At 33.5% G+C, this 26,979-nt stretch overlaps 1 protein-coding gene across 2 annotated transcripts in view; it reads right to left on the bottom strand.

Moving 5' to 3' along the window:
* GALNT13 (polypeptide N-acetylgalactosaminyltransferase 13) overlaps positions 1–26,979 on the bottom strand; it is a 539,666-nt gene that overhangs the window by 290,341 nt on the left and 222,346 nt on the right. For both annotated transcript variants that reach the window (XM_032857833.1, XM_032857834.1), the window contains one exon: positions 4,644–4,812. In XM_032857833.1, coding sequence (XP_032713724.1) covers positions 4,644–4,812 — 169 coding nt within the window. The remainder of the gene's footprint in view (positions 1–4,643; positions 4,813–26,979) is intronic.

Raw genomic sequence — 26,979 nt, 5'->3', positions numbered from 1 at the left:
CTAGAAAGGAGACTGAATTAATAATCAAAAACGTCCCAACAAACAGAAGTCCAGGACCAGATGGTTTCACGGGTAAATTCTACCAAAACTTCAAAAATTTAATACACATCTTTCTCAAACTCTTCCAAAAAAAATTGAAGAGGAATGAATACTTAGAAATTCATTTTACAAGGTAGGCATTACCCTAATACCAAAGCCAGACAAGACCACAAAAAAGAAAATTATAGGCCAACACCCCTGATGTGCATAAATGCAAAATCTAATCTTCAACAGATATTTGCAAACCCAATTCAATATTAAAAGGACCTTGAATAATGATTAAGTGGGATTTATTTCTGGGATGAAAGGATGATTCGACATCTGCAAATCAATAAATGTGATACTCCACATTAATAAAATAAGGGATAAAAATCACATAATCATCTCAATAGATGCAGAAAAGGCATCTGACAAAGTTCAACATCCATTTAAAATAAAAATGCTCTACAAAATGGGTATAGAGAAAATATACTTCAACATACTAAAGCTCATATATGACAAGCCCACAGCTAACATCATACTCATTGGTGAAAAGCTGTTACTCCGTTATCAGGAAAATGCCGAGGATTCCCACTCTTACCACTTTTATTCAACATAGCACTGGATGTACTTACCAGAGCAATTTGGAAAGAAGCAGAAGGAGGAGGAGAAGGATGGCAGGGAGAGAAGGGGGGAGTGGAAGAGGAGGAAGAAATGAAAGGCATTCAAATTGGACAGAAAGAAGTAAAACTGCCACTATTTGTAAATGATAAAATTTTATACACAGAAACCCCCAAGACTCTATCAAAAAGAGTCTGTTAAAACTAATCAAAAAACTGTTAGAACTAACAAGCTAGCTAATTCAGTAAAGTTGAATGATACAGTGTTAGTGTTTTTATACACTAAACACAAACTATCGGGAAGAGAAATTAAGAAAGCAATCCCATTTACAACTATATCAAAAAAATAAAATACTTAGGAATAAATTTAATAAATTTAATTTACAGAGGTGAAAGACCTATGTATTAAAAACTATGATAATGATACAAAAATTTTAGACACAAATAAATAGAAAGATATTGAATGCTCATGGATGAGAAGAGTAAGTATTGTTAACATGCCCATATTACTCAAAGTAATCTACAGATTTAATGCAATTTCTATTCAAAATTGCAAAGGCTTTTTTCACAGAAATAGAACAAACAATCCCAAAACTTGTATGGAACCACAAAAGATCCCAAATAGACAAAGCAATATCTGGAAAGAAGAAATAAGCCGGAAGCACCATGGTCCCTGATTTCAAAGTATATGACAAAGTTTCAGTAACCAAACAGTATGCTATTGGCATAAAAATAGACCCATAGATCAATGGGACAGAATAGAGAGCCCCCAAATAAACCCATGCATATATGATCAATTAATTTATGAAAAAGAGGGCAAGAATGTACAATGGGGAAAAGACAGTCTCTTAATAAATGGTATTAGAAAAACTGGACAGACATAAACAACAGAATAAAATTAGACCACTATCTTACACCACCCAAAAATTAACTCAAAATGGTTTAAAGACTTGAATGTTAAGACTTGAAACCATAAAACTCCCAGAAGAAAACAGACACACTCCGCTCCTGACATCTATCTTGGTGATGACTTTTTGGATCTGATTCCAAAGTTAAAAACAAGAAAAGCAAAAATAAACAAGTGGGGCTGCATCAAACTAAAAACTCCCTGCACTGCAAAGAAAACCAGAATCAAAATGAAAGGGCCACCTACCAAAAGGAAGGAGATATTTGAAAATCACATATATTATAGGGGTTAATATCCAAAATATGCAAAAAATTGATACAACTCAGTAACAATAATAACAATCCAATTAAAAAATGGGCAGAAGATCTGTACATTTTTCCAAAGACGATATACAGGTGGCCAATAGGCACATGAAAATATGCTCATTATCACTAAAAAGTCAAGCAATGGAAATCAAAATCTCAATGACATATCACCTCACAACTGTCAGAATGGCTAATATCAAAAAGACAAGAAATTAGTGTTGATAAAAATATAGGGAAAAGACTTTCATAGACTGCTGGTGGGAATGTAAACTGGTGCAGCCATTATGGAAAACAGTGTGTAGGTTCCTCGAAATATTAAGGATAGGACTACCATAAGATACAAAAATTCCTCTGCTGGGTATTTATCCCAAAAGACAGAAACACAAATTTGAAGTCACATATGTACCCTTATGTTCACTGCAACATTATTTACAGTAGTCAAGATATGGAAATATCCTAAGTTTCCATAGAAGGATAAATGAATAAAGTAGTATATATACACAATGGAATACTCAGCCATAAATATGGATGAAATCTTGCCATTTGCAACAATATGGGTGGACCTTGATGGTATTACACTAAGTAAAATAAGTTAGACAGAAAAAGACAAAGACTGTATGATTTCACCTACAGATGAAATCTAAAAAACAATAAAATGAATAAACAAAACGGATACAGAGAACAGACTGGTGGTCTCAAGAGGGGAGGACGTTTGGGGGCTGGGAGAATTGGGTGAATGAGGTCAAGAGGTACAAATTTCCAGTTATAAAATAAGTAAGTCATGGAGATATAATGTACAGTATGACTACTACAGTCAAAAATACTGTGTTGCATATTTGATAGGTGCTGAAAGAGTAAATCTTAAAAGGTCTCACCATGAGAAAAAAAATTTTATAATTCTGTATGCTGACAGATGTTAACTAGAATTTATTGTGGTGATCATTTCACATTGTATGCAAATATCAAATCACTATGTTGTACACTGAAATGAGTATTATCTTATATATCAATTATACCTCAACTTAAAAGAAAGGGATGTGATGTTTAGAAATTCTTGTAATAAATTGTGTGTGTAATAAATTGTGCGTGTAATAAAATGTGTGTGTGTAATAAAATGTGTCAACCTCATACACACACAAAATAAATAGATAAAAACACAGTAAGTATTGCATTTTGTGTAATTTTTATAGTAATCCATTTGAAATCTCCATTTTAAAATGCTGAATTGTTCTATATTTTAAGGCTTAATTACTCAAGTACTTAATTTACTAAGTGATTCTTAAAAGAAGAAATACATTGGCCACATATTTTAAACAACGTTCAGTGAAGATTTTCATTCTTTTTTTGAAGTGATGGTTCTGTACTAAAACAGCTGTCAGCTTAATTATCCCAGATCTCATATAAAATTTATGTTCTTATAGTTGAAAGTGAAGAATTCTTAAAAATTTGAAATAGTGTTTATGTTTTTCCTGAATAGGCATCACATTTATACATTTTATCACAACGTGATATATAAAACAAAGTAAGAAATGCATTATTATAATGGTATAAACAGCATCTAAAGTGTTCAAAATTCTTTCAAAGAATATGCTTATTGTATATCTTAAATGTGTCTATGTACAAACATACAAATATGGATAAAACTACCTATAAAATGATATAGGTCTTTGGAATGCACAAATGTAATATTCAATGTTTTAGTCATTTACTAGAGGCCAGAGATGTCCATAATATGTAGTTATTTGTGGTTGGTTTTGGGATTTTTAGGGTGTTTTTTTTTTTTTTATTTGAGAGAAACATTTCAAAAGCATACGAAGGTATACAAGCCCAGTTACTTAGCTATCAAATAAACCTGACAATCCAGTCCCAGCAATTCAACAAGATTTGTTTACTCTGTTTTGGTCTCATTTATAGTAATTGAGAAAGGAAAAAAAATCAGATTTATTTAATATGATGTTAACATCACTATGCTATTAATGTAATATAACCATTATAGGTGGCAGCCATTATTTGCATTAACTGTGATTTTATTCTATATGGAGAAAGTCATTACATGTCTAAAAGAACAACTTCTATTTCCATGGAAGTGGGGTCTGCAGCATATCTGTAAACTTGGAAATTTTCTAAAGTCTCGGGATATATCTTTTCTAAGTGCCAAGAGTCTGCTTTGTAAGAACTATATTACTAGGATGACAATACTGCCACTAAATATTCTGATTTTTATTACATCCATTTAAAACATGTTCAACTATCTAGAGCATAGCTTACAGTTAATCATAAACAAGCTGAATTTTTCAACATCATCTTGCATGCAGTATAACTATTTCCCAGTGAATATTTCTTCCATGGCTGATAGCTGAGCATTCTAATTATAAATAGTACCATAAATTGCTGGAATCCATAATAAATAATGTTTAAAGGGTCAAAGAATCACACAATTTTGTAAAAATTGGCCATTTTTACACTGGAAGCAAAGCATATAGTTTTTCAATACAAAGTTTAAGAGCTTTCTAGGCAGGCAAGCATATAACCTATCAAATAGCATGTTTATTTTGTATTTGGGAAGATAAAGCAAAGCAAAACAAAAAAACATCTCATGAAGTGATGTGTCTTTGCAAGCGTACTATTTTGCTCTGCCAGGGAAGAAAATCGTTCGTATTTCTTATCATATGATGCACAGTACATCCCCACTATGGCATAGGTATTCAGAACCATAGAGATCCAGAAGTTCCAAGATATTGTGAGATATAGAGACTAGCAATATATAAGATTATAGGATACATGTAAACTCACCCTTCTAATCTCACATCCGGTAGACTTCTGTTAAGGGCGATCAAGTCACTGGCCATAAGGTTAAACTGATTGATTTTAAACAGTTCTTTCATTTTCTCCTGGTCATCTTTAGGAATCAGCACAGCCTTTCCCATTTCTCCTGGCCCTTCTTGATTTCTTGAAATAACAGCTGTAAGACACACACAGGTACACACACACATACAAACACACAGATAATGAACTGAATAAATAAACTCATATGTTAGATTAGATTTTGAAGTCTATTATCTAGAGACTGGCTTAATAATATAATCATCAAGTCTTTATTGCTTACTTACAAACCATATACTACACTAATGAAACAACTTATTTTAATTCATTATCTCAATGCTGCATGTTGCCTTTTAAGTCTAAACATATTATATGATTTGACTAATCATCTAGACTTGATAATTAAGCAATACCAAGCACCAAAACTTAAAACTTCTCTGTCATATTTTTTTTAAGATTTTTTATTTATTATTTGACAGACAGAGATCACAGCAGGCAGAAGGGCAGGCAGGGGGCGGTGGTGGGGAAGCAGACTCCCTGCTAAACTCAATCCCAGGACTCTGGGATCATGACCTGAGCTGAAGGCAGAGGCTTTAAACCACTAAGCCACCCAGGCGTCCCTGTCATATTTTTAATATAAATTAGAGAAGGGATGAACTCGAACACTTAGGCAGACAAAATTGTGCAAAATCAAAGAGAACTTTTGAGAATATATCAAGATAAATTTGTTTTCATTCAATTAAATGTTTTGATATTTCACATACCTACTCCCAGTGCACCTTTATAAAAGAAAGCAAGGTTGATAACCCATCTCAACTGCAATTTGATTCCTCTGTCAAAGCTTTTTAAAAAAAATAGAAGAACTTTCACAGTGGTGAAATAGAATTTCAAATGTCAAGTTGGATTTGGACACTATATGCTCCATCACTGGAACCTCTCAACAATATTCCGGACTTGACTATTTATTAAGAAAACTCGGGACTCCATATATAGGTCATTTCCCCGCAAGTTATCACTACACTAATATCCCCTCTTGCTCCAAAATACCTTTCAATGTGTGTGTGTGTGTGTGTGTGTGTGTGTGTGCGCACACACGCGCATGTGCATATGTGAATGTGAATGTTAATATATCATTTTTTAAAAATTCCAGTCAATCCTAATGGATCCTTAATTTACTCTTCATGATGATGCTAAATTAAGTTAAAATGAAAGGATGTTGTCTGGTCTTGACTCTTTCAATGTGTTGCTATTTTATTCCCCAACACATTAATCTTACTGAAATTAGCTTCCCACATAGGGGCAAATATTTGGAGCCAGATTACCTTAAAAATTGTAAAATTTATAAAGTATATAAAGGCTGTGAAAATAATTTGTGAAATATTTCATAAGAATACAAATTCCAAAATAATAGAATAGGTTCGAAACTAGAACATAATAAGAAAACTTTTGTCTGCCTTGATATTTGTAGTTAGAGAACATCTAGCCTGATATTACTAATACTAATAAATAATGGGATCATTCAGTTGATTATTCTTTTTGGAATGGCATGAGCCAGACTATAAAAGAGAATAAGCATCTCTAAGGACCTTAAGATATGAGTATGAGATATGAGAAGAAGATAACAAGCCCAGAAATCCTCTGATATACAGAAAAATACTAAGAATTGGGAAAATTTTAAATGAAAAAATTGTATGTATCCAACCCCAAATTATTTAAAAAGCAGTCATCTAAAGAGTTTATAAAGAGCCTCATTCACTTCATGAAGCAAAAATAGAAATGATGGCAGAAATTTTATGAAAAAGCACATTTTAGTCAATTTAAGAAATAAAATTCTAACAGCAATATTTTACTTTGGGAGTTAATATGTTTATTATCCCCCAAATCAGATGAAGTTGATGGAGTTGGCTTTCACTGACTTTGTGCTCCTGGTGAGATGCTGGACTTGGATAAATACTAAGTTTCCTTCCATTTCTAGGGTTTCTTTTTTAAGTATTGATTCCATAAAAAAGCTTAAAAATGAATCTCTGTAGTTCCCTCTCATTTTCAAGTAAAATACATATCAGGCTACATGGTACTTAGTTACCACTGATAATTTATGTGTGTGTATGTATATCCTATTTCTGGGGCATTAAGGTTATAGACCAGAATATGTAATCTATGTTTATGGATATAGATATGGCTAGATTATATATTCTGGTCTGGAACCAGCATACATATGTATAGATAGATAATGCCAGAAAAATAGGATTAATTTTTTGTGATAAAAATTTTTTGACTTCTGGATACATAAAGAATGATTTTAAAAAACATAAAATATTTCAAAAAATACAGAAAAAATAAAAGTGGCTCATTATTCTACTTCCCAGAGAGAATCATTATTAATATGTTGGTTAATATTCTTTTCCTCCCTCTCTCTGTTTATATATACTAGTAAAAATATATTACTCTGTCTTTTCATACACATGGAGTAATACCATTAATACTAAAACTTGTTTTTCTTCAAAGTATTTCTTGCCTCTACTTCCATGTAGATTGATCTTACTCTTTTTAGTGACTCTGTTGTATTCTAGTCAATGAACCTAAGTTTATTTAGCTGATATCCTAGTTGATGGATAATGGGGTTGTTTTCAGATCTTTGCTATACTAAACCACGCTGCATAATATTTATAACAATGTAATCTTCACTACAAAGAGTAACAAAGTATTTACAAGGTGCCAAATACTTTGTTACACACTTTATAGACACAATTTCATTTAATTATCAAAGTATAGTGGTATCTAAACATCTAAACATGGTATGTAACTTGCCCAAGCTCATATACTTCGAAAGTGATCAAGCAGTGATTACAACTCAGGTCTGTCTGATTCTAGAACTAAAGCTCAACATTCCCTCAGGAAATACTTCTGTATGTAAATTTTAATGTTAGTGCATGCATGGTACATTTATCAACACAAAATTGCTGAGCCAAAGGTTATGCACTTTTGAACTTAAACATGGATTTTCAAATTGGCCACCAAAAAGTTGAACCAACTAGCACTCCCTTATTGCAGAAAATCAACACTACTTTCTCCATATTCTTGCCAGTATTGCGTAGTATCATCTTTCCCCCCCAATATGATAGGCAAAATAATCACATCTTAGTGCTGTTTCAATTTTCATTTTTTCAACAATTCACTGTTTTGGTAATAAAATGTATATATTTAAATAACATTGTTGTCATCAGCTATTGCTTTATAACTATATACCTACCCTTTCTGGTTTGGGGAAATTGGAGTAACGGCATTTAACATTCTCAAGAAAGTGTTTTTTTTTTTCCTTTTTTCAGTTAGTACTTGTTCATTTTCTCTATTGTCATATATATCTAAACTCCTTGTTTTGTTTATATCCTTAATGCCTTTGGAATTCCTTTCTGTGTTGAACACAACCAGGTGCCATGCTACCAGCACCTTCCCATCATTCCACTCAACCATCAGCCAAGGTCACAGGACTTGGCAGGATAACTGACAAGAGAAGAATGGGAATATACCATTTAAAGCTGACTTTTTCTTGTAAAAATGATGGCAGTTATGGGAAGAGGGAAGAAAAATTTTTTTTTAAGTAACATGATAAAAATAAATACATATACACATACATACGTACATACATGCTATTTTTAAAAGAGAGCAGAGAGCTCAAGGGAAAAACCAAGAAAACAGCATTAAAAGAACAGCTGTTCAAAATGACTTACTTCAATAAAATTTTTAAAAATTCTTCAGAAAATAAAGTGATTGAAGAATTGGAGGTTAAGAATTTTTAGAAATTAAGAAAGCAATTCACCATTTACAGTTTTTTCAAAAGTCCCTCTGTATACTCCAACAAAAGCTTATCACATTCCAGAAAAATGCACCAGAGTCAACATCTAGGAACCAGACAGGGTTAACATTTTATTCTATGTGGAAAAGACAGGGCACTCAGCTACATCTTAGGGCATGAAGATCAAGTTGCACACAAAAGTATTGGTTTCTGCAATATGTTCAAAGATGCAGCCATTTGCTTTGCTTAGCATTCTGAGGATGACATGTCAGTGTTAGTAACAATAAATGTGATCATGTTATAGAATTATCATCAATAAAAACAAAATTGCCATAAACAATATCCTTACACTTAGAACCAGTTAGCAAGCACCTATTATCATTCTTAATTATTCTCATTTTCTTAGTGGAGAATAGATAAAAATTTAATGTCTATCAGGTTAAATTCTCATTCCTAAAGTTAAATATTTTTTTTCTATAATAGCCGTTAACGAATGCATATTTGACATTTTATAAATTTTTTTTTTCTTTTGCATGAGCAGACCTATTGGTGTTTTCACCTTGTTCAAGCAAAAATGGAAAAGAACGCTAGGTAATTACACCATAGAACTACCTTTTTCTTTTTCTGGGTCTTTTCTGGAAGAATTCATCTTGTTAGAAAATACGCACTACAATGTATTTTTCTCTTCAGTTATATAAATAGGAAATGGGAAAGATTAAATGATTGGATATGTGGCTTATTTCTGATTTGCATTTTGTTTAAAAGCAACTCCTATTTTTTTTTCTAACCTATTGATTTCTCCCCTCTACATAGTTAAAAACAAACAAACAAACAAAAACAAAAAAAAAAGAAAGAAAAGGAAAAAAGAAAAGAAAAAAAAAAGAAAGGAAGAGGGTAAAGAAAGGAAAGAAAAAAAAAAAGATAGAAAAAGACCTCCTACATCCAAACAATATGTTCCCCCACAGCCAAACTTTAAAAAAAAAAAAAATCATTGAAGTATTGATTCATCTTTTCTCCTCTAATACAAATGTAAATACAAAAGGCAACAAATGTAATACAAAAGGCAAATGTAATACAAAAGGCAACAAAATCTATATTATCTATATTATGATTTGGTTATTATTAATTTGAACAGGAATGGAAATGTCCCAATTCAAAAGCTAGTTTGAACTGCAAAAATCATATGCTGTGCTCTGTTATTTTCTTTCTAATTATATGATGAAATCATTAAAAAATAGTAACTTCACTCAAAATGACATTGTAAAGCTTGTAGAAATATGAAAGCAGAATCATTATATATATGTGTGTATGTATATACATATTTATTTCATTTTTTAACACAGTACATACTGCAAAGATTTTAAGGAGATTTCACTTTAATCTTAGAATTTCTACTGATTATAAGGATAACTACCAAAATATAAAAATATAACTACAAGCCAACCAACCAATTAATCTACCAAAGGAACACTATGTATTAATTTCATTATTGGTTATGTAGGTTGCATTATGATCATTTTTTTTTCAACTGCAGAAATGTCCCAAGAACAATGAGCATTATTTATTTGAAAAAAGAGAGATAAGACAATCTATATGTAGAAAAAAAAACCTGAGTAAGAAAATTTCAAGCTTATTTTCTTTTATTTCATATATATACACATACTTTTTAAAAAATTTATTTACTTCAGAGAAAGACAGAGAGAGAGCATGAACGGGGGAAGAGCAGAGAAAGAGGGAATTGAGAATCCCAAGCAGACTCCATGCTAAGCGCCGAGCCCATCGCTGAGTTCAATCCCAGGAGCCCACGATCATGACCTGAGACAAAATCAAGAGCTGGACACTTAACTGACTAAGCCACCCAGGTGCCCATTAAGTTGATTTTAAAGTAATAACTTTATTCAGTTAAAGAGCACAATAATATATAATGTATGTTGGTAAAAGCATAATTTTGAACCAAAACCTAATGGTATTCCAGGTGCCATGCCCTCCAGGAAATTACTTCAAATTGTATTTCCATTCTCAAATTTACTCAATTGTTAATTTCTATATATTTGCCTTTAAAAGTGTTCTTTTTTGGTAACACTACAGCTTTTCTCTCACTTGTATCACTTCTGATTTGTCAACTGTAATAAATTTAAAACCCTGACTTTCAACCTCTCTCATCTTTGAATATTCATACTCCATTGCTAATAAATTAATTTCTCTAAGACAGTGCTTTTTATCTTGCCAATCATAAATGTGTTCGTGGTGCACTCAGAGATAAGGAAATCAGACCATCATTGGGATACACTTTCACCATCCAGACCATTTTGTCTCCCTTCAGGATTCCCTAGACCATGCTCTTTTGCCAATCTAAAGACCCTGAATTTGTCAAAGGTAATACTTGTTTAGGAACAAGGAAATTTATATTCACTTACTTAGGCCCCTTTCTGTTAGAAACAGTAATGGACTTCAAATATAAATATTACAGTACTGATATTACAACATATAGCTTAATATATATTAAACAATCAAAATGAATCTAATGCATAAACATGAATTCACTTACTATCTCTTTGAAAAACATATACAACTTTTATAAATCCAACACATCTGACAATAACATTTTTTGTCTTTTTTTTATCCTAGCCATATGTGGTGTTCTGATTTTTGTCTATTACCTTTCAGTAACTAGATTTTTATGTGGCAAAAATGTTGTAAATAGCATTAGCTACTGTTTCCCAGGAGGGCCTCATGGTAGGTATTAATAAGGTGGTATTTTTACCAGCTAGCTAAATGAGAGATCATATACAGAAGGAAGGGGACACTAATTGCCAAACTTTCATTTCTTTTTAAATAAAAAGTACATTATTTTTACGACAAAAATAATACACTCATTTAAAAGAAAGGAAGAAAGAAAGATAGTGGAGATAGACAAAGAGGAGAGACAGAGGTAGGGGTAGGCAGGCACTATGAAAAAGAAAGTGAATAATGAAATGACTGCATGGATGATTAACTTTGATCTCTGGAGAAGCACACTTATGTATTTAAAATAGGATCATTCATATATACCAAATTTTATCATTTCATTTAGCATGATCATTATGGTTAATGCTTACTTTTAGCATTTAAAAAGCAATTGTGGGAATCCTATATATATATGAATCATACCTACTTTCTATTGTCTGCAAAGTATGCCATAGCTTGGCTATACTATGATTTATTTAATCAATCTGTTTTCACTAAACATTTATATTGTTTCAAAAATTCCTATTATAAATCATGATTCAATTAATATACTTCATTGTGAATCAATTCTTACAAATTTGTCTGAAAATTTGTTTTGAAAAAGTGGTAGAAATTTAATGAAGAAATTATATATTTATCATGCTATATAGGAATTATTCTTTTATTATCTCTGACTTTCCATATATCCCTTTCGCTAGGAAGTATCTTCTATTTCTGATGACCAAAACAGTCCCTGCTCACCAATTTCAACTTTAAGGAAAGGTAATTGTTCTCTCCTCCATGATTTTATAGCTTTTTAACTTCACTCCATTATCCTTTTATAATACTAAATTATCACTACCTGTTCACATGTTATGGCAGAGAGTCTAACTATTGAGCCCATTTTCTCTCCTACCTAAATACACAGCCATACAACATGCCCCAGCCTCCCCTGTAGTTAAATGTGTTTTGTAACTGAGGACAGAAATGATATAAGCCAAACCCAGGCCTAGTGATTCTTCATGCTCTTTCCCTCAATACAGCAATTCTGGAAGCCATGTGGAAAGCAGCAATGGTGGGACGGAGGGGCACCTGGGTGTTCTCAGCTGGTTAAGTGCCCAACTCTGAATTTCAGCTAAGGTCATGATCTCAGGGTTGTGAGATCAAGCCCTGCCTCAGACTCCATGCTTGGTGTGGAGCTTCCTTAAGATTCTCTCTCTCCTTATGCCCCTCCCCACCTAAATAAAAAAAAAAAAAAAAAAGAGAGAGAGAGAAAGAAAACAGTGCAAAAACAAAAAGATAGTAACATGGGTGTATGAATCACTACTTGGAGGAGAGCCACTAACTGATAAGATATATAGATATATAGTATAATTTACACAAAAGAAAAACAACTCTATTTTGCTAAACTGTTGGGATTTTGGACCTATTCTACCCGATAGTGTTATTTTTACTAATGCACCACGTACTTTCCCCCTTTAGTCTATGAAGACTCACCAATGCATTCTGCCTCAACCCGGTGCCTGAAACTGTTCATTCAATCAGTGAACAAGTTGAAAAAGATAAAAGAAAATTTTCAGACAATGTAGTTCTGTGGAAAAACTGAGGAACAGAGGAGTTAAAATAGAAGTTTTCTGCATCTCGGAGATGCAGAAAATTATCCATGTGGTATTTTAAAAAATGAAAAATCTCTAGTTTATTAACTAGAATTTAAATAAAAACTTTTAAAAAATACTATTTTGTACACTTGAAATTTGCTAAGAGAGTAGGTCACCAATGTTCTCACCATAAGAAAGAAAAAAAAATTATGTGAGGTGATAGGTATGCTAATTAGTTTCAAAAACATACAAAATATGTTTTTGTAATCATTATAAAAAATATACGTATATCAAAAACCACACCGTACATCATAAATCTATAAAATTTTTATTTGTCAATTATACCTTAATAAAGCTGGAAACAAAATGAATGAATGAATGAATGAATGAATGAATGAATATTATATGCCAATGCACATAAGTACTACAGTGGATGCCCATTACACACTTTCTATAATGTTCCATACAAGAAAATGAAACACAGCTTATAAACTATGACTCAAGAATCCTTTTTAAAAAATGTATTCTAAGGAAGGAGAGATATATGTCCAAAGTTTAATCGATGATTAAAGTAGTATTTGCAGGTAAAAATAAATGTATATTCTCTCTCTGTAAATATGCATATATACACATAGTACATAATATAAACTGTGTTGGATACAATGAAAACTCTGTAGTAATTACAAATTTCCTGCACAAAAGTATGTAATGATATGGAAGATGTTCATTTTATAATCAAATGAGAAAAAGGATCATGAATAATGTTACCAAAATAAGCTCATTTCTATAAAAAATTAAGTTCCATGATGTATATGTACATGTCTCCAGTGAAGGCTAGCAGTGGTTCCTTTCATTCGAGGAGATTTTACATGTTTCCCTTAGCATTATCTGTATTTTCTAAATCAGTTCGTCACCTCATAAGGTGATTTCAGCCACGTATTGACCAGAAACCTGGCTTTAGTCAAGAAAGACACAACTTGTGACAGTGACAGGTACAAAGTAAAGGCAGTAGATGCTAGGGGCACGAAAACAAAGAGATGGGTGTTGGGTGGAGTTCCTGAAGGAAGGAAAGCCTCTCAGTGAACGTAAGATGAAAAGCAGGTAGATCACCCACAGGAATTATGTTTTTTCCAGCAGGAAAGTTCTTCCCAGGAGCTTCACTACAATTTACAGCTAAGGAAGAAAACACTTAGCACCTGAGCAAGGACAAGTAGCAAAATTCTTCATTCTTTATAGGACAAAGCAAATTCTTGTATTAGCATAAAATGTTTTACTTTTTTCTCCCCACAATCATCCTTACAGAAGATTCTACACATTTATTAAGCCAGTGCTATTCTTACATATGCTAAGAGGTTGTTTGGCACATGTTACAGTCATAAATGTTTCCTGGAAACAACTGGCCTAGCATTTCAAGTGTTCACCGAGGTAATAAAATAATGCTGAAATATGAAGTTATTTCCTTCTACATTAAGAATGAGCTTCCTCATTAAAAGTATTTAAAAGGCCCTCATCTTGCAATGGCTCTAGTAATAGCCTTAGTTTGAGCTTTAAGTAGGAAATCCCATTCCCCTACACTGCCAAAAAGAAAAGGAAAGAAAAGAGGGAAGGCAAGGCAAAAGCCAAGGGCAAGGCAAGAAAAAAAGAATTCTTTGTTAACAAAGGCACCAATTTGGGCTGTCAGCTGCTTTGGGAAGCCCTTTATAAAGGCACCTTTCAAATGGAACAATAGTCATTATATTTATTTTATTTTAGGATTTTATTTATTTGAGAGAGAGAGGTCACACGAGTGGGGGGGGTGGGGCAGAGAAAGGAGGAGAGAGAGAAGTAGTCTCTCCGTTTAATACTGGTTCGCAGAGGGCTCATGACCTGAGATCATGACCTGAGCCGAAGTCAGAAGCTTAACCAACTGAGTCACCCAGGCACCCAACAATTTTTAGAAGAAGCCCCTTACACAGCCCAACATTCAGTATACATTGTTCCTAAGATACACAAAGATAAACTCTTGACATTTATATATCATCACACACGATTCCTCAAGTTTGCAAAAACATACCCACTTCACCCACCCCCTTATCCCACATCCAGCATAAAGGGAAAGATAGCGTGAGGTAAGGATCTACACTAATCTTTGAGCAGAAGCTGACAGGCTGGGCCCCTGGTAAGGAGGAATTTAGAAGAACCCAACTAGAAAATGGACAAGAAGTTCTGATGAAGTATCTGAGTGGTCCCCTTAAAAGGAGCATAAAATATGCATATTTGTGTCCCATTTAATCTTCCAAAGAAGGCTTCTGCTGCAGAGGACCTCTCAATAATAAGATGTACAACATTATCTGTCCTATAGCTGTTAGTCTCTCTTTTCAGTTAAATCAAGTGTTTGTTCAATTAGAAAGATACTAGTAGGCCAGGATAACACAAGGAAAGACTCTGCCTAGGTTTGACAACATGAACTTCTCACCATAGTTGGCACGGTTATGGCCAACCAGCTTGCCGATAGCAGAAGACAACACAAAGCCATTGATAGGCCACATTCTTGAGTAACTGGTATGAGGTTGATTCTATTGGACTCCTTTTATCTCTATGGGGAAATGTTTTCTTGCAGGAAGAAACGTATCTGGAAACTGTCTTCTCTGGTCACAATTCTGTCAGCACTGCAACTTGCAGGTTTGCAAAATCCTTATTTTCTTTGGATTCTGACATAATCTTACCTCAGACAAGGGGAAGTAATTTGTAACAAAAGAAATGTGTCCAACTTTTGTATCAACATGGATAGGACTGGAAGAGATTATGCTGAGTGAAGTAAATCAAGCAGAGAGAGCCAATTATCATATGGTTTTGCTTATTTGTGGAGAATAAGGAATAACACACAGGACATGGAAAGATGGAGAGGAGAAGGGAGTTGGAGGAAATTGGAGGGGGAGACAAACCATGAGAGACTGTGGACTCGAAGGAACTAACTGAGGGTTTTGGAGGGGAGGGGGTGTGGGAGGTGGGGTGAACCTGGTGGTGGGTAATGTGGAGGGCACGTACTGCATGGAGCACTGGGTGTGGTGCATAAACAATGAATTCTGGAACGCTGAAAAGAAATTTAAAAAATAAATAAAAATTAAAAAAAAAAAGAAAGAAATGTGTCCATGGGCTCACCCAAAAATCTACCTGTCTCAACATCTAGAAGCAGCAGACTTGATAGAATGGAATAATATGCTAAAGGCTGCTATAGGGTCTTTTGGGGGATGCAATCTTGTGGACTTAGAATGATGTTCCAATGGATGTTACAGACCTTACACCAATATCCAATGCTTGATTCATCTCTCCTGTAGACAGAATGCGCATGTCCAGAAACTGAGACTGGCTTCTTCCAGCAAATAGGTAGAAGTGCACTAGTTTCCACAGAAGAAATGCTTCCACTAGACAACACAATCTCTGTCAAATTGGAAACCGAGTATGCCCTCTGGCCATCATAAACTCAATCCAGTAAACTCACTGGCAGAGAAAAGGACTACAATAATGGTAGAGGTGACTGATGTTACTTAATAGGAAATCAGACTGCTGCCACACAATGGAAGCAAAAAGAACTATTTCTGTAACCTAGAGGTTTCTCTAGATTGTCTCACTTCTGTAAAAGGCCAGGTAACTGAATAATGAATTGATCTAATCAAGGCAGAAGCAATCAAAGAAAAGCTCATATCACAGGATCATAAAACCAGGTAAAGAATACTACAGCCCACTCACTGACAGAACTTAGAATACACACTGAATGGATGTAGCTGAAAGGACATGTAATTGTTATTTAAGGTCTCATGGGAAGTTACATAAGTCATGGGACAATGGCAGCTATATTTTATGTTAATTAAGAATTTCTTTCCCCATCTTTTTTCTATATTATCCTATAGAAGGAATACTGAAGTCTGCTAATATTTTAGGTTTTATTTGGGAATATGACTAAACTGACATTAATTCATTAGGCTATGGTAGATAATGGGATTCATGTATCCCTTGTATTGAGACACATTATTTTTTCTCTGGAAAAGAAAAGATGCTGAGAATAAAGAGGAGCAGAATGCAGAAAATTTTCAATTTGTATGTAGATCCACACTCCAATCTTTCTCAAACTATGCCCAAGGAGGCTGGCCTGTATGGACTACATTTGTGCACTTCTCTGGTATCAGACTGGATCTGGCCAATAGGAGAAATCAGTAGTAAGAGTTTGAAGAGTGGCAAAAACATAAAGTCAAGGTATCTATTTTCTTGGTTCTTCCTTGGGTAGTGGCCCTTCCCTGTCCCGAGACCATAGTCTCTTTCAGGTGACCCTCTGCAAAAAGACATTTTTTAAGAGTTCGTATAATTGCCTCCTCCCCTTCCATTTAAGGTCTAGGAGTCATGATGACTTAATCCCTGATTACTAGCCCAGTGCACAACCAACCATTCCTTTTGCACTAACTAAACTCTGTTGAGGGCTGTGTGAATTCCTTTGTGAATACTTCTTGTATTATACTTTCCTTGGCTACTTGCATGAAGGAAGTAAAAAGGTATGTGAGAGCTATGGTGGATACCCCACTTCATGATAAAATTCAGAGTTAAATGACTCTAACAAGCACTTAACTCATCATTTTTTCTGTATTCAATTCTACTTTTCAATTTAACTCTCTAATATGATTTCCTAAAAGTCAACATTTTGGGGGTCATATTCTTCAACCAATTAAAAAATATATGACTACATATCTGTAATGTATTATGATTATTTGTTGATGATTAATAGTGGTATTACAGCAAACAAAAAAAAAATAGAAAATTTGAAGTAGTATAAAAAAACATTTTCTTTTTCCACCCCAATAGAGTATCTTATGCATCCTTGTGGTGCATATGGTACATTCTGGAAATCACTGTCAATAAATCAATCATAACATGCATTTCTTCTTGTCTCAAGACATTTTGCCATCAAAAATAGTTGTTTGTTGACATTGCTGGTTGGTTGGCTGTTATACCCATACTATTTCATTTCTGTATTCACCTCTTGATGCTGAGCATGGGTTTGACCTTCTTACTGATTATCCTTAATGGCATAACATCAAAAAAAGAGAAAGTTAATGGACAGGACTTCTTGGGCAAAAACATGGACCAGGTTCAAGTAGCAGGTGTGCTTTGTTCCCTTTTGTGATAACAACATTGCCACATTTCATGGAATAAAATATGTTAAGGTATTGTATATATGTGTATATTCTGATGTGGTGTGGTAAAGTGGGCTTGGGCAGAATACAAGAACTGGAAAAGCTTAGAATTCTACACACAGAGTGGAATCATGAGAAAGTATAATTTGCTTGTTTTATTCTAAATATTAATCAGAATGTATTCCTTTGAGTCAGGTTAAAATACTGCCAGTTTTTATGATATTAAAAATATCATGAGGTTAATGAGGGTTTGTAAGGTTTACATTTCTGAATGACCAGATATAATCCCAAAAGAAAGCTTGGATATTTCATTAGTAAACTTATAAAAATGAAATTATATCAGTTCTTCAATTTGGCTGCCCAGTAATGGACTCAGATTTCCTATTACATAAATAGTTACTTGATCTTTAAATCAAATCTTTTTCAGAAGCTCCAGCAATAATTTCAGACTATCAAAATGAAATGATGTAAATTTGTTAAAAGGGGAAACATAACATTTTGATAATTATTTTTTCAGAGAAAATTTCTACTGGAAGAAAAAAAAATGTCCAATGTTCTACCCAAACCAAAAGCTAACCTCAGCCATCACATATCTAATCACTACCTGCCTCCTACCATCACTCCTTATGTTTATATTTGGGGCATTCCAACATTTTATTGGCCGTCTGTATAAACCAGCTGCTGATCTTTCTATTTATTCACAGTTGTGATAAATCTTACTGCTTAACACGAACTTATATTGAGTTTTGAATTTTCTATTGCCTCTGGGCATTTTTTGTTAGTTAATATTAAGAGCAACCAGGATACTAATAATGTGCTATAATAAAGGATGACTTTATATAAGTCAAAAGTTAAACTGAATATGCTAGCTGAATAACGTAAATATGTCATTAAAATTTCAGAAATCCACCACATACAAATATGTTTGCCCTTTTTTAAAGTATCCAAACATCCCAGAAACTTAACCACTCAAAACACCCAAGACCTAAATCAATACTCATTCAATAAGCATTTACTGTCTGTGCCAAAGACATACGATAATTCTAAAATTTAAATGTTGTCATAAAAATCAAGATGCTCACCCATCAATAAGGTACATATTTAAATGAAAACAATCTTTCTTAAAACTCATCAGAACTACATCAAATATTGTCAAATATACTCTGGTTTTTGTTATCTAAACCTTGTTTTTATTTGTTTTGTTTTGTTTTTTAAACAGAATTTTGGTTATATCATAAGGTTAAAGGCATACTGGGGGTACTTTTTCATTTAGGTAAGCTATGGGTTAAATTAGTGAACCAATACAAAATAACAGTCTTTTAAAGCTAAGGATAAGCAATAACCTCTTCCTCCTTCTTTCTTTATAGTTTCCTCTTAAAAATCCCTAATTAACATTCTACCTGACTATATAATAAGGATGTATATGTATGTATATACACATATATATGCTTATATTTATGCCAAAAATTATATAAACACACATCTTTACAGTTTTTTGTGGTAATATTTAAAATATCTATGATTCTACTTTTTTCTTTCACATTTGATGATTTTCACCTTTTCATAACTACATATGAAACTGTTTAATTTTCATTTTGTATGCATTGATAATTTAAATCCTGTACTACTTAAAACCTATCATGATAGGTTAGAGTTTATTTATAGTGATTATGGACTCAACCTTGATTTCCAAGGTAACTATGCACCTTTTGAGGAATTGTTTTTTAATTTATTTTAACGAGAAGAAAAAAGCAGTTTACTCTGGCACAGTTGCCTGCCAATGTTTACTAACAGATTCAGCTCTCTATAGGAATAAACAGTAGTAGTCACTTTAGGAAACAGCTTTAAAATCTCTTTATGTCAGGGTTTTGTCATCCAATAGGTAATCCCATTGCAATTTAGGGTTAATAGCTCTTTATTCATGCTACTAGGAAGGGACAACTAATTTAATATCTATCATTATACTGTTTTATTTTCACAGTTATTTTATATTTACTCTTCTGCATCACTGAACTAATTTGAATTATTTTCTTTCTTATTTTATAGCCCATCAAGTTAAAAATACTCCAGTGACTTCAAAATGAGGTGTTTTTTTTTTAAGTGCAGCTATAAGATGAGTATTCTTTTAGAAGTGGCCTTTCAGATTGCTTACTGATCGTATGTTAGTTCATCTACCATTGTAGCATAGCAAAAACATTTCACCACCTTTTTTTGTTGTTTCCTTTCAGCGCTGTTTCTTCACTCTGACCTCATTTTTCTTATGCACTGTCCTATTTCATAAACTCTCCAATGAGAGACCAGTTGGGTGAAAAGACTGACAACAGGTACATGTATGGCCATATTGATTTGCAATCATCAAAACCCACCCCCATGCATATATTCTCAGATTATAGACTCACAGTATCTCAAGATTGGAAATTTAGGTGTTTTGCCTAAATGCACAAAAGCGTTTTGAACAGAGACATGCTTAGGGCCAGAGTATCTCTTTTTGCATTAGCTTTTTACAAAATAAAGCTGAGTTTAGTGTGCAGGTCAGTCATGCAAATCATCCATGATCTTACCAATAGTTTATGACAATTTAAAGAATGAAAGTATTTGTCTCAGGAAAAACAGACTGTTGGGAGAATAGAAAAGGTAGACCAATGTAGTAAATTTCCTCTTCATATTAAGTATCACACCGAACTAAACAGAATCCCGTGATAGTAGCGACTTGCTATTCCCTTGCCTATCAACTGACATAATTTGCTCACTCACTGAAAAGTAGTCAGGAATCCTCAGCTTAAGATGTTGACGAAGGTGCACATCTCTCTTGTAACAAAGCATGTGAAATCCTCATGTAAAGTCATTCTGTTCATATAAAAAGATATCCCTAAGACTTTAAAACAAGCTATACCTGGAGGTCCAAGGCAGAATTAAAAGTTTAGTTTTCATGATAATCATTTCAGGAAACTCCGTTCATATTGGTCATCTTTTAACCATATAGAATAGCAAAAGGAAGTGAGAAAGATGAAACCAAACTTTGTTAAGTTTAACTGGGTAAGGTTCAGTGTGATGCATTCCTCACAGAATACAACTAAGGAATTCCTTGATCAACGAAAACTTGTTCTCCTTAGAGTTTTTTCCATTTCCTCCCAGTTTTTTCCTCAGCTAATGTAAATTATTGCCATCTTCTCTTTGTCCTGTCATATGCCAATGACTTATCAAGGCATTTCGTAGCCTTTTCTCCTAGCAGCAAATTATCTACCTCATGCAGATTTCATTTTCAAGTTTGGAACATTATTTCATGAAACAATTTCAAATTTTATTCTCATGTGCATTACATGTTTGTATATTTGTATAATTATAATTGTTTAGATGTAATTGAGATATTTAACTTTTATTAAGTGTTGACATGATGGAATTGTCTCTTCATGTTCATGACAATTCAATTTAACAAGCACTTTTTTGTTTTTATATGCCAGGCTCTATTTGTAATACTTGGCATATACCAGTGAACACTAGGGAAAAAAATTCCTACTCTAGTGCTTCTGAGATCTTATAATATACATTCTCTAGTTCTGCTCCACCCACCAACAGTTTCCATTTCCTTCTGTTATTCATTCACATTAGTACCACTGGAAAACTCAATGAACACTTGTGCTAATGTCCAATAAAAATAGTAAACAAACAAAAAAACATGTAATACTTAAATTATGTTTGTATATTAGGCACTGTTCTAAATGTGTTATATATGTTAACTCATTTAATCTGCATTGTAACAAGTATATGGGGTGGACACTATTTATCATCACCCCAATTTTATGGAAGGGGAAACACAAAAATAGAGAAAGCTTTAATAACTTCCATGCTTGCCCAGTTAATGAGCAAAGCCCTGATCAAACCCAGGCAGCATAAGCTCAGATTTTGTGTTATTTGCACAAAATCTGCATTTGTCCAAAATCTCTCCAGAAAAGTTTATGTAGCATTTCTTTTAATTTGGTTACTTTAATTATCTGTTCCATAGTAATTCAAAACTTAGTTCACAATCTCTGATCTAGCTGAAATTATGCTGTATATTTAAAGTCAATTTAAAAACATCAAATTCCACTGAATAAGTCTCAGAGCTCAGTAATCTTTCCCATTCTTAATCAATTTAACCTAAAATTATGGTTACTGATTTAAAATTTTCCTCTTTAATTCTGAAATAATCATTCTTCATGTTAATTCAGAGAATTCATATCTATTAAAAATAATTAAATTTTCCCTACAAGCGAGAGATATATTGTAACAGAATAATGTATATTACTCCCTAATACCATGATTTTTCTGGGTTGTGACAAAATATAGGTTATCTACATTTCCAAATATTTTGTTTTGGACAAAATGATTCTATAATTATATAATTATTTCTGCAGCAAATATAGAGTATCTTTAGATAGTGACTTTACCTGCATATTGCTCACTCAACAAAGACCTATAACAAAATATAAAAGAACAAAGTTTACTGCATCAGATTAAATAAATCAATTTAATACATAATGACAAATGTACTTGGTTCTTATTCTGGAGCCACTATTCTAGGAGGTCAGCATATTCCTCCTGGCTAGAAACTTGCTAATGGTGGATATTTCTTTTTTTTTTCCTTTTTTATCACACTCATATAATTATTAGATATATAGCTTTCTTATCTGGCATATAAATGATATTGCTCTCCTCTGGATGGTTAAATATCTCTTAAGATAATTAAGCAGATTCTCATTATGCCCATCTTCAAGTAAGAAAGAGAGAAAGAGAAGGAAATGCAGATATGTTACTCATTTTAAGGTTAATAACTGGCCCTCATAGTTAAGATATATTTTTCAAGACTAACTTTAATGATGTATTATTTAAATGTAATACACTCATGTGTGCAGTTCAATTTTTTATAAATGTATATATGTTTAACCATTTCAATCAAAAAGCAGACTATCCATTACTCTCAAAGTCCCCATGTTTGTTTCCAGTCACACAACTGCTCAGACTTGTTCATGTATTTTCTGCCACTATAGTCCAAATTTGTGTTCATAGCATTTGTATGAATAAAAATGATACAGCATGTACCCTTTTCTGTCTGACTTATTTCCCTCAGTATATCAAGATTCATTTATACTAATGAATATGTCAGTAACCATTCTTCTTGAGTAAATACCTAGAAATGAAACTGCTGGATGGCATGGTACAACTTTACAAGAAATTGCAAACCTTCCTCTAAATCACATTCCTACCAGCAATGCATGACAGATCTGGTTGCTCCCCATCCTTGCCACTACTAGGTATTGTCTCCATTCTTATTTGGCTCTAAAAATGGGTTCATAGTGATATTTCAATATAGTTTTTTTAAGAGTAGAAGTATTTTATTTAATAGTTTTCTACAGATTCATAACTTGCAAATATTTAGACAAATGATGTGGTATCTTTGTTATCTTGATCTCTAGCCGACCAATGTTTGAAGTTGAGCCTACACTGAGGCATTGTACGGGCAGTAGCAGACAAACAGTTACTTTCGATCCCCTACACCATTCTGGAGAAGACTTTATAGAAACACACCTTGGGATGCCTGGGTGGCTCAACCCATCTGACTCTTGCTTTTTGGCTCAGGTCATCATCTCATGGGTTGTGAGATAAACCGGCACTGGGCTTCACCCTCAGCATGAAGTCTGCTTAAGGATTTTCTCCCTCTTCCCCTCCCACTGCTTGTTCACTCGCTCTCTCTCAAATAAATAAATTTTAATAAGGAAGAAGAAGGAGATAGAAGAAGAAAGGAGGAGGAAGAGGAGGAGGAGGAGGAGGAGAAAGAAATACACCTGATGTTATCATGGCTGAAATTCTTTCTCTAGGTTGACATTATAGACGCTGACTTATGCATCTCTATGTGTCAGTTAATCATGGTCCTATATCTAATCTTTTTTTGATCTCAGAAGTTTCTATGGATGTCCCCTCTATTTCTCATGGTCCTTACTTGTGACAACAGATCTTTTTTTGTAGAATATCAAATACAGATACACATTTCTTTTCTGATACACTTCCTTTCCTTATGTAGATCCAAGGTTTTCACATGTTATCATGCTCCTTTAAAGGAACTTTCAAATGTTTTACAGTACAGTCTGCAAGCAATAAATTTCCTCAATTTGTGTTCAGGAAAATGTTTATATCTCTTTCACTACTGAAGGACAATTTTATCTCATATAGAATTCTACACTGGTAGCATTTTTCTTTCTCTCTCTTTTTAATACTTTAATGATTTGACTCCACTCTCTTCTCTTTTGCATGGATTCTGATGAGCAGTTGGCTCTAATTATTGTCATTCCTCCATATATAAGGTTCCTTCTCTCTGGCTGCCCTCAAGGTTTCTATTTGTCTTTGGTTTTCTGCATTTTTAATAGGAATTGCCTAGGTGTATGGTTTTGATACCTCATTTGTGTTTTCTGAGCTTCTGGGATCTGTGATTTGAGGAAATAAATCATTATGTCTTCAAATATTTCATCTGCTCATTCTCTCTTCTTTTGCTATCCCAATTACATCAATATATTTTTTTACTTTGTGCCATAGTCTTGGGTGTTGTGTTGATTTGTGTTTTGTTTTCTTCTCCAGTCTTCATTCTCTTTGCATTTCAGTTTGGGTCACTTCTGCTACCTTATGTTCAAGTTTGCTGTTTCTTTTCTTGGTTATACTAAGTCTGCTATGAACACTTTGAGTGTATTCTTCCTTTTTATTACTATGCTTTTAATTTCTAATATTTCCTTTTAATTTTTTCTCATAGTTTCCATATCTCTACTGACATTGTCAGTCTGGTATTGCATGTTGTTTACCTTTTCCATTAGAGTCTAACATATTAAAACTATTAAACATATTAAATTTAACATTAAACATATTAAAATTATTTTAAATTCCACATTTGATACTTCCACCACCTGAACAATATCTGAGTCTAATTTTGATAATGACTATGTTGCCTCACATTCTGTTTTATATTGCTTTTTGGCACGCCTTCTAATTTTTCCTTGAAAGAGAAATTTGTACAGGGCAATAAATACTGAAGTACACAGCCCTTTACTGTGAAAATTCATGATCATCTGGCTAAGAGTTGGGCTGTTTGATTTTTTATTCTATTCCATTAAAGTTATATATATTAATATAATTTTGATGCAATAAAATTCATCCTAAGATTATTTTTGACAAATGTTGACAGCATATAACTGCCACCAAATCAAAATATAGACTATTTCCAGACCAATAAGTTTCATTTACTCATTTGCAGACAATCTGCTCCTCATACTATCAGCCCCTGATAATCACTGTAACTGCCTTATGTTCCTATAATTTTTTTCTATCCTAGAATTTCTTATTAATAGAATCTTACAACATTCAATTTTCTGCGTTTTTGGGGTGTCTTGCTTCTTTCACTTGGCATGATGTTTCTGAAAATCAGACATGTTCTTCTGTGAATCAATTTGTGCCCTTTTTATTAAGTAGTAGTTCTCGTTTTGTCGGAGATTAACTGACCATAATGTTGAGGGTCCATATCTGAGCTCTCTACTCTGTTCCACTGGTCTATGTGTCTGTTTTTATGCCAGTACCATGCTGTCTTGGTGATCACAGCTTTGTAGTAAAGCTTGAAATCAGATAACGTGATGCCCCCAGTTTTATTTTTGTTTTTCAACACTTCCTTAGTGATTCGGGGTCTCTTCTGGTTCCATACAAATTTTTGGATTATTTGCTCCAGCTCTTTGAAGAATACTGGTGGAATTTTGATTGGAATGGCATTAAAAATATAGATTGCTCTAGGCAGTATAGACATTTTAACAATGTTTATTCTTCCTATCCAAGAGCATGGAATGGTCTTCCATCTTTTTGTGTCTTCTTCAATTTCTTTCATGAGTGTTCTGTAGTTCCTCGAGTACAGATCCTTTACCTCTTTGGTTAGGTTTATTCCCAGGTATTTTATGGTTCTTGGTGCTATAGTAAATGGAATCGATTCTCTAATTTCCCTTTCTGTATTTTCATTGTTAGTGTATAAGAAAGCCACTGATTTCTGTACATTGACTTTGTATCCTGCCACGTTACTGAATTGCTGTATGAGTTCTAGTAGTTTGGGGGTGGAGTCTTTTGGGTTTTCCATATAAAGAATCATGTCATCTGCGAAGAGAGAGAGTTTGACTTCTTCATTGCCAATTTGGATACCTTTTATTTCTCTTTGTTGTCTGATTGCTGTTGCTAGGACTTCTAATACTATGTTGAACAAGAGTGGTGAGAGTGGGCATCCTTGTCGTGTTCCTGATCTCAACGGGAAGGCTGCAAGCTTTTTCCCATTGAGGATGATATAAATATACAGTGGAAAAAAGACAGTCTCTTCAATAAATGGTGCTGGGAAAACTGGTCAGCTATAATGTAGAAGAATGAAACTCGACCATTCTCTTACACCGTACACAAAGATAAACTCAAAATGGATAAAAGACCTCAACGTGAGACAGGAATCCATCAGAATCCTAGAGGAGAACATAGGCAGTAATCTCTTCGATATCAGCCACAGCAACTTCTTTCAAGATATGTCTCCAAAGGCAAAGGAAACAAAAGCCAAAATAAACTTTTGGGACTTCATCAAAATCAAAAGCTTTTGCACAGCAAAAGAAACAGTAAAGAAAACAAAGAGGCAACCCACGGAATGGGAGAAGATATTTGCAAATGACAGTACAGACAAAAGATTGATATCCAGGATCTGTAAAGAACTCCTCAAACTCAACACACACAAAACAGATAATCATATCAAAAAGTGGGCAGAAGATATGAACAGACACTTCTCCAAAGAAGACATACAAATGGCTATCAGACACATGAAAAAATGTTCATCATCACTAGCCATCAGGGAGATTCAAATTAAAACCACATTGAGATATCACCTTACACCAGTTAGAATGGCCAAAATTAGCAAGACAGGAAACAACACATGTTGGAGGGGATGTGGAGAAAGGGGAACCCTCTTACACTGTTGGTGGGAATGCAAGTTGGTGCAGCCTCTTTGGAGAATA

The sequence above is a fragment of the Lontra canadensis genome, unplaced genomic scaffold (assembly GCF_010015895.1).
Source record: "Lontra canadensis isolate GAN:19392208 unplaced genomic scaffold, GSC_riverotter_1.0 scaffold13, whole genome shotgun sequence".
NCBI classification, from domain to species: domain Eukaryota; kingdom Metazoa; phylum Chordata; class Mammalia; order Carnivora; family Mustelidae; genus Lontra; species Lontra canadensis.
This window is presented reverse-complemented; position numbering and strand designations above follow the sequence as displayed.